A 14,962-nucleotide genomic window follows, 5' to 3' on the forward strand; every position below is an offset into this window, starting at 1 on the left:
TAGAGAGCCCTGGGGCAGGGAGGGCTGCTGCACCAGAAATGGGAAAAGGGGGGGGTGAAGGGAGAAAGTGGGGGGCAGGGAGAGAGGCCGAAGCTCCAGCCCAGCTTCTCTCTGTGGCCAAGAAGAAAGAGCACTGGGCTTGGAGACAGACAGACTGGAATTCTCAGGCAGCTTCCAGCACCGCTTAGCTGGGGGACTGCAGGCAACTTCCTCCACCTCTCTGAGTTTCTATTTCTTCAACCACAAAATGAAAACATCAACACCTCTGCCAGAGGGTTACTGCACAGATCAGCAGCATCGCAAAGGTGGGAGTGTGTGGTACTCGGCAGGTGACTCATACATGCTTGTTCCACATTCTTTTGCAGACCAGCTAACTAGGATCACCCAGAAGTCTGAGTCCCAGCAAGGCCGAAGGACCAACAGAGAGAGGGCTCCAGGGGGATTCTATGTTAGGATCTGACCTCTCAGCACCGTGTGTGGCCTCTAGTGAGAACTCAGTAACGGTTAGCTCGTGTCATCATAGTGACCTTAAACAGGATCCTGGAGGGCCACTGCTCTCCGAGATGAGAGGCCTTTGGCACCACCACCGTATGGGCTTAGAAGCCGAGCAGGTACACACAGGAGGGGCTCATGGGGGAGGTGGGACAGAGAGAGAGTCTTGAGCTGTGAGGAGGGCTGAGAGGGGTGTCCAGGTGGGTGGAGATGCAGGGGTGAACATGACGGGGCAGGGAGTCATGCAGGCCCCATGGGGTTGGGGGCTGTGCTTGGTGTAGCTGGAGAGGAGAGGTAGGGGCAATGATGACATTGTTGGCAATGAGGGTGGGGGCGCTGTGTTCCTGCTGAGGAGCTGATCCAGTCTGTGACGGGCTGGAAAATAATAGCTACTGGATGGTATGGTACTGCTCCCTACAAGTTCATGAACATTTTCTCTTCACCCTTCAAACACCTGTGAATGAGGCATTAGTAACCCCAACTTACAAAGCAGAACGTGAGGCCCAGAGAGGTCAAGTGGCTCACTCAAGGTCATGGAAGCAGGAGAGGAGTTGGGACTCAGAGCCAGGGCTGGGCAGCTGCTGTGGTCTGAATGACTGTGCACCCCCACTGCTCACAGGCTGAAACCCTAGCGCCCAAGAAGGTGGTACTGGGAGCTGCGTAACTGGGTCATCGGGGCAGAGCCCTCAGGAATGGGGACCGGTGCCCTTATGAAAGGACCTGAGGGAGCTTGCTGGACCCCTCCACCACAGGGGGGTGTGGCACGAGTGACATCTGTGAGAAGGTGGCCCTTTCCAAGCCATCAAGTCTGCTGGCACCTTGATCTTGAACTTCCCAGCCTCCAGAACTGGGAAAAACAAAGTTCCGTTGCTTTTAAGCCACCCAGTCTAGGATATTTTGTTATGGTAGCCAGAACAGAGTAAGAAAGGACCCTATCATCTTTCCCCACTGCCTCCCCATTCCGAGTGGGAAGCCACCACCAGAGGCAAGAGAGAGGACAGGCACAGGTTGGTGGAGACTGTCAGGCCTAGGGCAGCTGGCCTTCTTGTTTGACTATAAGAGGTGGCTCTGGCCCCTCCAAGGGCAGCCCCTGAAGCTGTACCTTCAGGGTCCCCAGTGTGAATTGGCCATATCACTTGTCTCTCTCTCTCTTGGCCTGAGCCACTGAAGGCCAGCCATAGCCACAGAGCAGCTGGGTACACGTTCCTCACCAGGGAGGCACACACTAAGCCCCTGGTCTGGGGCTGCAGGTAAAACACACTTAAAAATACACAGCCAAGATGGCTGCAGTGCTCACACCTGTAATCCCAGCACTTTGGGAGGCCGAGGCAGGTGGATCACCTGAGATCGGGAGTTTGAGACCAGTCTGACCAACATGGAGACACCCCATCTCTACTAAAAATACAAAAAAAAAAAAATTAGCCAGGCGTGGTGGTGCATGCCTGTAATCTCAGTTACTCAGGAGGCTGAGGCAGGAGAATTGCTTGAACCCGGGAGGTGGAGGTTGCAGTGAGCCGAGATCACACTACTGCACTCCAGCCAGGGCAATGAGTGAAACTCTGTCTCCAAAAAAAGAAAAAAAAATACACAGCCAAACCCACAGCAGCCTGCAGCCGGCCAGGATGGGAGCTGCTGTCAGAAGCCATCAGCACTGGCACCTCCTAGGCGCAAGGGACACCCGTGCATAGAGGCCTATGACAGGTGTGCTGACCCTCCTGGGGGACACAGGCTTTGTGGACTCGTCTAGCTGCAGAGGACACCCGTCTGCCTCAGCAGAGAAGCCTGACGTGGCTACGGAGGGAAACGCACTCTTGGTATTACTTTTGGGTGCATTCCTGGGAGAGGAGCAGAGCCTTGTTCAGTGGTGGCCATGGCAATCGCTTTAAGGAACAACTGGAGGTATACCTGCTGCGCTGTGACTAAGGGCCCCAGGTTTTCGGGCTGGGCGGCTGCCGAGGTTCCCACTCTAGGTTTGTCTCTTGCTCTCACGGAATGCTGTGCTATTTTCTCATCTGTGAAATGGATCAGCATGTGCCCTTCAGAACTACTGCGGGGCTCAAACAAAACGGCAAGGGAAGAAGCTCCCAGTACACACTAAGTACACAGGAAGTGTTAGCTCCAACGAGAAGGGGCTGGGAATCACGGCTGCACCACCACTTGATAGAAAAGGGAAGCCTCTTGATGGCTCAAGATATGATCCCCAAGGCCACCCTCTGGCTATGAATCCGGGACTGGGGTGTCACGTACTACTTCCCCACAGCCTCTGAGGCAGAGGCGCTTTATAGGGAGGAAGTCCAGTGGTGAAGGGGGTACTCCCCAGCATTACCCGGCGTACCTTCTTTGTCAGTGCTTTGGGGAGGGTTCCAAAGTGGGGTTCGGCTGCTCTGTCCACTGGGTTGTTGATGTCCGAGGGAACGGATTCTGTCCTCCGAAGCCGAGTTACTGTTTGAAGAGAGGGAAAATCCATCACCAGGTCAAGCTAAAGAAAGATTCACCCCAAATCCAGAAGGCAGAGGAGAGGAAGGCAGCAGACTCACGTGGCAGGAAGGATATTCTACACGCAGGAGCTTCTTTGGTGCATTTGTTGTGACACTTCAACCTGGTAAAGAAGGGGAGGTTAGGGTGCAGGGCACCACGTGGGGGGCTCGGGCACACAGGGGCAGCTCTGTGTAGCATTCACCCAGGACTGTCTCCATTTCCACAAACTTTTCAACAAATGTTAGCTCGAAAGTAGAGAACACTGTGATATTAATAGTCATAGCAGCTGCTACACTGAGCTGCTATGCTGAGCATTTACCACATTCTGCTGCCATCTACCCATCCTCACGGCAAAGTGGGTCTCATGGTGCCCACTGTGACTTGCCCAGGTCACCTATCTATTTGCCTTTTGTAAAGAAAAGGAGACCTTCTACCCATACTGAAAAAGCTCAAGACAAACTTGAACTTGCAAAAAAAAAAAAAAAAAAAAAAAAAAGGAAGGATTGGTGTGGTAGCTCACACTTGTAATCTCAGCACTTTCAGAGGCTGAGGCAGGTGGATCACAAGGTCAGGAGTTCAAGACCAGCCTGACCAACACGGTGAAACTCCACCTCTACTAAAAATACAAAAATTAGCTGAGTATGGTGGTACACTCCTATAATTCCAGCTACTCGGGAGGCTGGGGCAGCAGAATTGCTTGAACCAACGTCGCAGAAGTTGCAGTGAGCCAAGATTACGCCACTGTACCTCCAGCCTGGGTGACAGAGCGAGACTCCATTTCAAAAAAAAAAAAAAGATGAATTGGACCAAGAATGTTTGCTTTACCAAAAGATCCCAGGGACCCAAAGGGCGGCCCCTCCTGCTACATTTGTGCAATGGACCATGCGGTCTGAGGGTCAGTACCAGGTGGTCCTGTCTGTTGCACCGAGTCTTAGATTTCTCACTAATGGGTTGGGGGTGTCCTGTCCACCTCATACTACATCACAGGACAGCCTTGGGCTCAGAGGTCATCCTGTGCTCTCCACAGGAAAGACATTATTTGAATGGAAGCTGGAGGTCCCTAACATAAAGCCAAGTGGCAGGAGCCACAGGAGACCCAGACCAGAGAGAAAACTCAGCATCTCCCTAGAGGTCAGGAGAGTTACTGGGAAAGTAACAGGTCCAACTGATATGCACAAGACCCACCACCTGCAGTCTGACTGGAGCCCAGATGCAATCACACTTACTAGCTCAGGTTCTCAGAGCTATCCCCACAGCTCTGATGGAGATATTCAAAATCAGGCCCAGAGAGGGCAAGTGTCTTGCCCCAGGTCACACAGCAATCCAGGGGCAGAGTGGGCTGGGCTGAGTCCCCAACGCCACCCTGCATCAGGTGAGGGCAGCCGGACAGCAGAGGACACACTCTGCTCACCCCACGCTGTTCCCTATCCTTGCCCTTCCTTCCCACCAGAAGCCACAAAGCATCAGAAAATAAAGCTGGACTTGTATAGTACCTACCTCCGCTCACTCTCCCCTTCTGCAAGCTAACTCCCTGTTTTTACCATCACCTGTCTCCCACCTCTCGAGGGCTATAAAATATAAGGCTAAACTTCAGAGTTCCTTACAGGTCCCAGAACAGTCCTCAAATTCCTCCGGGCCTTAGTACAAGTCGCTCCTGTGGCCTGGACTTCTCTCTCCCCCTTGGTCGACCTTGTAAATTTCTATTTGTCCTTCAAAGCCCACCTCAAGTATTCCCTTCTTCCAGGCTTCATTTCCCTGCAATTAAAGCCTGATCATTGCCTGGTGAGCTGAATAGGACTATGAATAGCGAGGGTAGGGAAATGCGTTTGAACTCTCACTTGCTCCCCACACCCCCACCCGTCTGCCCATCACCTGCAATGCTTGCACTTCACTCCAAATATCATGCTCTTCTGGCACACGTGGCAGACCTGCGACAGCCAGGACTTGGTGGAGAACCTGCAGGGGCGGACACGGGCACATGCTCGCACCGGCTGGGAGGCCAAGGCCTAGCCAAGAAGGGTTCCCATGGGGTTCCAGGGAAACTGGGAGTCTTGGCTCCACCCCAGAGCCCCATGGGCCCTCTCCCACCGGGGGAGGACAGGGACACCCAGGGGCCATGTAGGTTTCCCAGGTGCAAAGTCATCATTGTCAACATACTGAATTTGGTGTGGTCATCTGAGAGTACCCATTTGGCAGCAGCAATCAAGAGTCCAAGTGTGCATACCCTTTGACCCAACAGTTCTTGGAAATTCTTAGGAATTTACTCAACACATAGGCCCACAAGTGTCAAAGGGTATACGGACAAGGTAGGCCTGTAGCATGTAAGCAGGATAAAGGCTGGAAATAACCTACGCGTCCATTGAGAGGGGCTGACTAAAGTATGGTCTTTCCATCCAATGAACTCTATGCAGCAGGAAACTAAAATAAGGAAGCTGTTTCTGTGCAAATATGGAATGACCTCCAAGTGCTATTGTCCAGTTAAAAAAGTAAGGTACAATAGGATATGATCCCATCCACAGGCAGTTCAAGCAGGGAGAAAACTAAGCTACGACGCTGGAAGTGAATGGTAACCGCTGGGTGGTAGCAGCACTGACAAGGAAGAACTAAAGGTAACTTTCTGGGTGCTGGAATGTTCTCCATCTTCATCTGGATGGTATACACAGGTGTGTGAGTGCACAACTACATACACACACTTGTGCATTTTGCTCCATATAAATTGTGTCTCCATTTTTGAAAAAGCAAAGTATAGGATTGTATATAACATATGCAGTAGTTGAGTACAAAATAAAGGAGAACGCCTGTGATCCCAGCACTTTGGGAGGCCAAGGTGGGTGGATCATGAGGTCAAGAGATCGAGACCATCCTGGCCAACATGGTGAAATCCCGTCTCTACCAAAAATACAAAAATTAGCTGGGCATGGTGGCAAGCTCTTGTAATTCCAGCTATTCAGGAGGCTGAGGCAGCAGAATTGCTTGAACCTGGGAGGCGGAGGTTGCAGTGAGCCGAGATTGCTCCACTGCACTCCAGCCTGGTGACAGAGTGAGACTCCATCTCAAAAATAAATAGACAGACAGATAGATAGGAGAAAACATATACACATATGTGTTTGTATAAAACATCTCTAGAAGACTACATAACACACAGCTAAGAGTTCTTTACAGAGGGGATTGAGGAGTTGGGGACAAGAACAAAAGGGGAATTTTCCGTTGATGTTTCAGTGTACTTTCAATCCAAAATGCAGAACATTAAAAAAACCCACCAAAGATAGATTTGAAGAAGGATGGGGGCTGAGTGGGTGGTGTCCTCCAGAAAAAAAGTGCAAGGCTGGTCCATAGGGTGGACCAGCTCTTATTTTTGGAAAAATAGAATTTTTTAAACATATTGTATATCACAGTAACAACAGAATGAATGCCAACAGTATTTGGGAAGCAGTTTGTAACGCACCCGCCAACACAAGCTCATTTCATTCTTATGCCCATGCCAGGGAGTGAGGCAAGTCCAGGATTCCTGTGCACAGGCAAGGAAACCAGCTCAGAGAGGTCAGGCGATGTTTCCAAGGTCACACAGCTGGGATGCCAGGGTCTGGATCCCAGCTCTCTGAACTCAGAGTTACAGAGCTTCTCTAAGAGACTCCACTGGTCCAGGAGAGGCCAAAGGCGGCCTTGAGCACAAGAGAAAGAGAACAGGCTCTGGGGGCAAACAACTGGGTTTGAATTCTGCCTTCAGCCTACTACCGGCTGTAAGATGCCTTGGATGCCTCTGTAAATAGGGTCAACCCTAGGCCTCACAGGATTTGGGGAAGATCACAGACACGCCATGTAAATGGAATGTAGCAGAGATCCATAAATGTTACTTTCTCCACCCAACAAAGATGGGAGCTTCTGGTGGCCAGGGACGCCCACCTGCATGGAGTGCATTTTAAGGAGACGCGATCTGGCCTCCCTGAGAGGCAACCAGGTCTGTGTAGGCTCACACGTGCACACGTGCTGTCTCCCTCACTGGGTTTTAATTACTTCTCATGTCAACACGGGGTGAGGAGAGCTAGAAACTTAGGGGTGGGGCCTGGGAATCTGGATTTTCAGCAAGCTCCACAGGGGATCTGCTGTGTGAGTTTCAGGACACACATGACATTGCACTGGATGCAAGGGAAGCTCTTGCGATTCCTTCCCATGGCCCTGACCCTATTTCTCCCGGGACCCGTGTCCGTAGAAAGGGGGAAAGTGCTTTCCCTAGCAGAGTGAGGAAGAGACCCGGGGAGGTGCAGGTGAGGGAGCTGGAAGTCTGCATGTCCACCCTGGCAAGGCGAGGGCTCAGGTGAGTGCAGGGCCACGCCCCACAGAGGAGACGGACAGGCATCAGAGGCAAAGAGCTCACTGAGAAACAGTGACCAGAACTCCCAGCCCCACGTGGGTTCCAGCCCAGCTCTGTGCCCTACTCCCCACGCAGGCCTGCTGTGCCTACCTGTGCGTCACCGAGAGCCCGATATCCCTCCGTACCATCTGTGGGGATCCATGCGGGAGATCTGTGGGGAAAGAGGCCCGATGGGGCAGGTTGAGGAACTCCACAGGCAACAGCTTGTGCCTGTGACCTCCTCGTTCAGAAACCACAGGCTGCAAGGCGGGGTGGGGGTGGGGGCCGGGGGGGGGCGGCGTGATGATTTATCACATAAGCATCTTTCCCTGTGACCTATGTCCATCAACACAGGAGCAGGCCAGGCTAGACCAGTGGCGTGGCGTGGTTCCCCTCGCCTCAATTGCTCCTGGCCTCTGGGGACAGCTCAGTCTGCTTGCCCCTGTGATGTTTCCAGCTGAGGAACAAGGCACGCTGGAGAGGCAGAAAGCAAAGCCAAGGTGAGGCCAGAAGGTTCCATACAGCCCAACCTCTTGCCACCTCTCCCCGACACACCACAGGCCACCGGGTGCAGGGGCTCAATTCTGGGTACTTCTTGGTAAAAGGCTGAAGCTGTTGACCTCGGGTGGAGGGCTGAGGCTAGGCAGCTGGTCCGGTGCCTTTCCAGGCAGACGTCCCTGGAAGATATTCCTCTGGGCAGAGTGTGGGTGGGGTTTTGGGGATGAGGAGGTTGCTGAGAGAAGGGGTGCTCATCCCCAAGACCCCGCCCACACTCTGTCTGCCCAGCTTTATCACAGTCTCCCATGGGCCAACCCCACCCAGGCACAAGCCTGAGCCTCTGGAGACGTCTTGGACACCATCCTTCTCTGCTGAGAAAAAGGGCATCCGCTTTGAGGTGCCACCCTGCTGGCCTTCCCGGAGGGCGCTCCCTCTCCCAACCTGGGCCTCCCCATCAGAACAGGCATCCCTAGCACGGCAGACAAGCAGCTGGAAACACTCTCCCCACCGACCTGCAGCCCCCAAGTTCAACTCACGCCCCCATACTCAGCGCCATGGGCTCCCAGAGCCACTTCATGGGGGGACTTCAGGGCTCCAAGAACCCTTAGTAGAATGCTGTAGGCTTTTCTCTGGAAGGAAGGTCTAGACTTTCTTCCAATCATCAAGGTGACCTGGGACCCAGATAGGTCAGGCACACAGTGCTCGCGTGTGGCTATCTCATGTCCTCTGAGTCAGAAGGTCCCCTGAGGGTGGCCACTGCCTCCCTCAATCCCAAGTGCTGGTCTAACACACGGCTGGACTCATGAAATGCTGGTTCACTTAAAGCCAAGTATCACACAGCCAACCTCCATGAAAGGATGTGCTGGACAGACTGAGTCCTCCCGCATCAAGGACACCTGGACAGGAGCAATCTTTCTTACCTGCAGCTCTCCCTGGCACCTCTGACATGAAGTTGACTTGTCCCAACTTCCTCCTGGGGCCCACCCCACCCAGCAGCAGCCAAGGCCACCAAAACATGTGAGGATGACAGGAGCGGTGGTTCACACCTGCAATCCCAGCACTTTGGGAGGCCAACGCAGGCGGATCACATGAGATCAGGAGTTTGAGATCAGCCTGGCAAACATGGTGAAACCCCAACTCTACCAAAAATACAAAAATTAGCCAGGTGTGGCAGCAGGCATCTTTAATCCCAGCTACTAGGGAGGCTGAGGCAGAAGAATTGCTCGAACCTGGGAGGCAGAGGCTGCAGTGAGCTCAGATCGTGCCACTGCACTTCAGCCTGGGTGACGGAATGAGATTCCATCTCAAAAGAAACAAAACAAAACAAAACAAAAAAAACCACGTGGAGCTCAAGGGATTAGCTGTCAGCCTATAGAAAGATGGAACTTCAACCAGCTAGCCCCAAAAGCCACCTATGATCTTCTGTGGGCATGAGCAGTGAGGTGGTATATGTGCCAGGCACTGCCTCTGTCTGACCTGCATGGAGACACTGACCCTGAAGGCCTAACAATCTCACTGCTCCAGTCCCCACGTTGCCATGGCCAAGTGGAGGATGACAGGGCTGGGGCTTCCTAGAGATGGGGGTGTTGAATGTTCCTCCAAGGCTCTGTGAAGGGCCCTGGGAGTTTCTACCTGAGCGTGGCTCCTCTCCTTGTCCCCAGTCCCTCCCTGGGGTTCTAGCTCCATGTTGGCATAGTCCCTGCCTGCTTGACCCCTCCTCATCCCCAAGACCCCGCCCACAGCTACGTGACTCTCCTTAGCCGGCTTGGGATGGCATAAAAATAAACTCCTGTTTTGCTCAGGCAAAAACCAGACATCTCTGCATTTCCAGACAATTAAAAGCAGACTCCAGAGGCACAGCTGTCTCCCTCCACTCTGACTCATGAGTGAAGCCCCATAGCTCAGCCACGCGCAGGAACATGCTCCCAACCTGGAGACTGGGGTGGGAAAGGGGGTCAAGGATTGCCCAGGTGTCCTCCCCTCCCAAAGGGGCATCTGCGCCTCTCATCTCTTGGGGCCTCATTCGGAGCTGCGCTGCATTTCTGCCTCCAGGAAGGTCCCTCTCCTGAAGAGTGGGGTCCCGAGACATCAGGTGGGGTTCTGGGGACAGCTAAAGTCCAGTGAATCCAGGCAGATGGCACTGCCTTCCCGGGGTGCTGCTTTACTGTGACAGCCCAGCAGGCCAGAGTCCTTGCTGGAGAGTCCCAGTGGGGAAACGCAAGGTGGAGACAGGGCGCTTCATGGGGCTGCCCGTGGGCAGAGATGCGCTCAAGTTCTCTGCTTCTTGGAGAGCAGTCGCCAGCTGGGCTAAAGCCAGCCGGTCACTTTAAGGCCACCTGTCTTAGGGCTATTTCCTGAGGCGGTCACCAGCACCTGTGCTTCTGGACTATGGAGAGGCTGAGCGGGCTAAGAAGGGGGTCAAAGAGGTCCACCCCCGATGAGGACAGCAAAGCACACACGACTCCCGGGTGGCAGAGGGGATGGAAATGAATCTCTCTTACCAAACCTGGAGGAGACAAAAAGCAGAGAGGGAGATTACGTCATCATGCTAGCTCGACGCGTTCCTAGAACATTACGTTTGGGAGGGAGCAGGCAAGAGGCTGGGACGCAGGACTCTGAGGCCTGGCTTGGGGCCAGCCTGGCTGAGTGACTGTGGAAACCCCTGCAATCTCTGTGGGGACATTTCCTCAATGGAAAGGGCTATCCCCAGGCCTCCCTAGGGGACATCAAAACTCAGTGCGGTGCACTTTAATACATCAGCTTATGTAAGCCTTGCCAGCAACCAAGCATGGGAATTAGAGTTCAGCCCATTTCATAGCCAAGGTAACTAAGCCTCAGGAGTCTCACTATGTCATGAAGTGCTGGCTACTTAAGGCCAAGTACCGCATAACCAACCTCCATGGCAGGGTGTGCTGCAGGCAGGCTGACAGTGGGAGAGCCTGGCCCAGAGCCAGGCAGCAAAAAAGGGGTCAGTCAGCTGGAGAGATCAGGCCCAGAGGCTCATGCCTATAATCCCAGCATTTTGGGAGGTCGATGTGAGTGGATCACCTAGATCAGGAGTTCGAGACCAGCCCGGCCAACATGATGAAACCCCATCTCTATTAAAAACACAAAAATTAGCCAGGTGTGGTGGTGCATGCATGCCTGTAATCCCAGCTACTTGGGAGGCTGAGGCAGGAGAATGGCTCAAACCTGGGAGGCAGAGGTTGCAGTGAACCAAGATTGCACCACTGCACTCCAGCCTGGGAACAGAGCAAGATGTCTTCTCAGAAAGAAAAAAAAAAAGGAACTATCAGTTGGCGAGGGTGGGGCTGGACAGGAGAGCAGAGAGAACAGCCATGTAGGGCAGAGGTAGCCCCTGAAAGGAGAGTCAGGCAGGGACACACTCTGAGCCTCCCCCACGTACCCTGCGTACCCCAAAGAGCCTCCCTCAGGGGCTGCCGCTGCCCCAGAGAACACATGAAGCTGGAGGAAGCAGAGCACTCAGCCTGTCCTCAGCAGTCACCAGAACAGCGAGGTGGCCTGAGTGTCACGTCAGTGCTGGTTCTGGTGGCTCTGCAGGGACTGGACTCAGAATCCCAGAGTCTGAGGTTCAGTCACTGGCTGGAGTTTGAGGCTAGCTGTGTCACCTGCCTGAGGTTCTGTGCCTGCCACCTTCCAGGATGGGAATGAGACCAAAGCTTTCCTAATACTCTTCTTGGGAGAAGACAGAAACAGAGGGACTGGGCTGAGCCCACTGTGAGGCCTCCTCTGACTGACCCATGTTCGTGTGGCCATGATCACTGCATTCTGCAGCCCCTTCTGGGTGGGACCCAGGCTCCACCAGGTCAGCCTGGATGGCAGCAGCGGGGTGGGTGACACCCGGATCTCTCCTCCTTGGGCGGCGCACTCAAAACCATCGGTGCTGTCCAGGCTCCATCCCATAGAGGACCCGAACAGCAGGCACTGGCAGAGGGGATCAGGCCCGTTCCAAAGATGACTGCGAGGCCCAAGACACACCAGGGCCCAAGGAAACCCCTAGAAAAGGGGTGCCCTTATCATTTCTTGGCCTTTTGGCTAAGATCAAGTGTAGAAAACGGTACCCCCATGCTGAGGAGAGAAACTAGGTGTTCCACAATCCTCAGGGGTACACAAAGGTAAGAGGCATCCAAGGAAAACACTCCCTTTCTTTCTGTGCTGCCCACAAGAGCATATGGACAAGGCAGTCTTTGTAATAAAAAGGACAACGATCTAATGTCCACCAAGAAGGGACAAGACAGATAAACTGTACAATGGAATCATATGAACAAGTCAAAAAAACTGGGGTTTGAATAATTATAGACATACACAAAACTGCTAGTCTGATGGCTCCTGAAAGGGGAACCACGTGACTGAATAAAAATGGTGGGGTAACTGCCAATCAAAATCTGTTCCTCTTTCTGAAACTATTGAGGTAAATAATTAACAATAAAAAATTCCTTTTATAAAGATAAAAAAAAACACACACACACACACAAAAACGGTACAGTAGAGTTTTCACCGCGTGCCCCAAGGAGTCAAAGAGCTGCTGCGCTGTGGACTGTGTGACTGTCTCACTTGTGAAAACATGTAGATGGAGAATGTTTTAAGTCAAAAAATAAACGAAAGTAAAATATTTCAAGACGTACTGACGTGATGCTCTCAGAGATACCAAGGGAAGCTGAAAAAACACGTTGTGGGACAGAGTAGACGGTGTGGTGCCTGACAGTCACTAGTGGTTTCAGCCAAATTTTCCAGCTCTCCCCTCCTGGGCGTATGGGCAAACAGCACTGCTTCACTCCCCTGTTCAGGCTGCGCCATGAATGGTGAGTGTAACTTCCAAGAAGGAGTACTCCACTGCCAGGGCGTGCCACCTGGAACTCACTTTCCCTCACCCCCATGGCCAGCGGTGCTCAGGCAGTGTCGGTACTATCATTCCGGGCCCAGACGGAGGCTTACCCATGACGGACAAGGTGGCGTGAGCAAGAAACAGATCTTTAATCTTTTAAGACCTGGTGATTGGCCGGGTGCGATGGCTCCCGCCTGTAATCCCAGCACTTTGGGAGGCCGAGGCGGGCAGATCACGAGGTCAGGAGATTGAGACCATCCTGGCTAATACAGTGAAACCCTATCTCTGCTAAAAATACAAAAAAATTAGCCAGGCATGGTGGCATGTGCCTGTAATCCCAGCTACTCGGGAGGCTGAGGCAGGAGAATCATTTGAACCCAAGAGGCAGAGGTTGCAGTGAGCCCAGATTTCGCCACTGCACGCCAGTCTGGGTGACAGAGTGAGACGCTGTCTCAAAAAAAAAAAAAAAAAAAAAGACCTGGTGATTTGGAGATGCTTGGTATTTCAGTGTAACCAGCCTACCCTGACCCATACGTGGCATCACGTCATGCGCACGTGTACATAGAGAACCGAATCTAGGGGAATGCAGCCTGCACCGCTAAAGCAGTCTGAGGAATACGCTAAAAGATGGGGTCACCTTTTGCTTTTGACTTTATACGCTTCTATAGGGGTTGATTTTATTTGTCCTTCTATGTATCTTTATAATGAGAAAACCACAGAGGGCACTTTTGGTGGCTGCCGGGGGAGCACTCACCTCATTGAGGAGACCTCGTCAATGCGGTTCCCTAGCTGAGACTCGTGGGACTTGCTCCGCGTGAGCGTGGGGAAGCTCGGCAGCAGCTGGAAGACCTTGCGGCTGGGTGGCGGGGGCGTCCGTGGTGGCTTCAGCTTGGTGTGCCGTCGCAGCTGGGGTGTGGTGGGCGGGGTGATGAAGCTGTGCAGGGCCCGGGGGGTCAGCCGGCCGCTGGCATGCAGGGGGATACAGGTGTCCGAGAGGCCCTCACTGAAGCTGGTGGTGGGGGAGTCCGAGGCAGGAAGAGCTGACACAGAGATGGAGCGTAGGCCCTGGGCACTGTTGCCTGCTCTGCCCAGCTGAGAGCTCCCCGGGGGCCAGGGCAGGCTGGCTGGTGAGAGGGTGTCCGTGGAAGGCCCTGAGCCACTTTCCCGCCGAGCATCCAACAAACTCCAACTCGAGTCCTCCTTGTGTTCCCCTCCTGTGGACCAAGACGTGGAGTCACAGACGTTCGGGGCTGGAAGGCATTCACAGGGAGGATGGCTAGGGGCCAGAGAGGTTCAACAACTGGTGTGGGGCTACACTGTTTATTAAGAAAAGGCTTCAACTCCAACCTTTACCTGGTTTATGCAGGCCTCTCATGCACACAGGTTATTTGGCTTGGTGCAGATACTACCACAGGTTGAGAATCTCTAATCTGAAAATCCCAAATCCAAAACACTAAAACTTGAGAATTTCTGAGCACCGACATGACACTCACAGGAAATGGTCATGAGAGCATTTTGGATTTGGGGACTGGGAATGCTGAACACGTAGGCACACTGCAAAGGCTCCAAAATCTAAACAAATCCCAAATCCAAAACGCTCTGGTCCCAGGAATTTTGAATAAGGGATACTCAAAACCTGTATCTCTGTTTTATAGAGGACGAAGCACAGCCCAGAGAGGAACTGGCTTGGGCAGGGCTCTTACAGGCAGGTCTTGGGGGAGCAATCCAGGAAATCCACACCAAAAGTGGCTGAACTCAGAAAGCGAAGGGGTGGCCGATCTGAAAGAGTTAGGAAAGGGAAGCTGGGTGTGTGAAGGAAGGAAAAACTCCACTTTAACAAAATTCAAACACTAAGACAAGGGGCTGTTCTGAGCATCCAACAGCAAAGTGCCCTGGAGCTTGTGAAAAAAGATCCAGGAATAAAGGGATCAACAGCCACTTCCTTCTGTACCAGCCTTTGAGTGACTGTGGGCTGCCCCCACTGTGACCCTCTCTGCCTGAGGCCTGAGGCTTGCGTGGCTCTGTGGGGCTTGAGCTCCAGGGGACAGTCTGTGTAGCCAGTCAAGCACATGCTGGATGCTGGGTGGAAAGGCCTAAAAAAAACCATCCTTGTGAAGAGTTGAACCATCCTTGTGAAGATCGCCACATAACACAGTATGCTCTGTGCCAGCACGGAGACACACAGGGGCCTCTGCAGAGGAGCAGATCCCAAATCAGCTGTGGAGGGGGGAGGGATGTGCCAGGGAAGGCTTCCTGGAGGAGGTGGCACCTGGGTTGAGCCAGCTATGGAAGAAGGT

At 53.1% G+C, this 14,962-nt stretch overlaps 1 protein-coding gene across 5 annotated transcripts in view; it reads right to left on the bottom strand.

The window, feature by feature from the left end:
• Positions 1-14,962, bottom strand: part of KSR1 (kinase suppressor of ras 1) — a 175,178-nt gene that overhangs the window by 28,311 nt on the left and 131,905 nt on the right. For 2 of the 5 annotated variants that reach the window (XM_074388484.1, XM_074388483.1), the window contains exons 4-9: positions 13,420-13,879; positions 13,236-13,240; positions 7,433-7,493; positions 4,843-4,926; positions 3,030-3,091; positions 2,828-2,934 (exon numbers count right to left, since the gene is read on the bottom strand). In XM_074388484.1, the coding sequence (XP_074244585.1) occupies positions 2,828-2,934; positions 3,030-3,091; positions 4,843-4,926; positions 7,433-7,493; positions 13,236-13,240; positions 13,420-13,879 (779 nt within the window). Of the gene's footprint in view, positions 1-2,827; positions 2,935-3,029; positions 3,092-4,842; positions 4,927-7,432; positions 7,606-13,235; positions 13,241-13,419; positions 13,880-14,962 lie in introns of those variants that run through there. The other 3 variants (XM_074388481.1, XM_074388480.1, XM_074388482.1) reach the window with 2 other exon arrangements.

Source organism: Saimiri boliviensis, chromosome 17 (assembly GCF_048565385.1).
Source record: "Saimiri boliviensis isolate mSaiBol1 chromosome 17, mSaiBol1.pri, whole genome shotgun sequence".
Lineage (NCBI taxonomy): Eukaryota > Metazoa > Chordata > Mammalia > Primates > Cebidae > Saimiri > Saimiri boliviensis.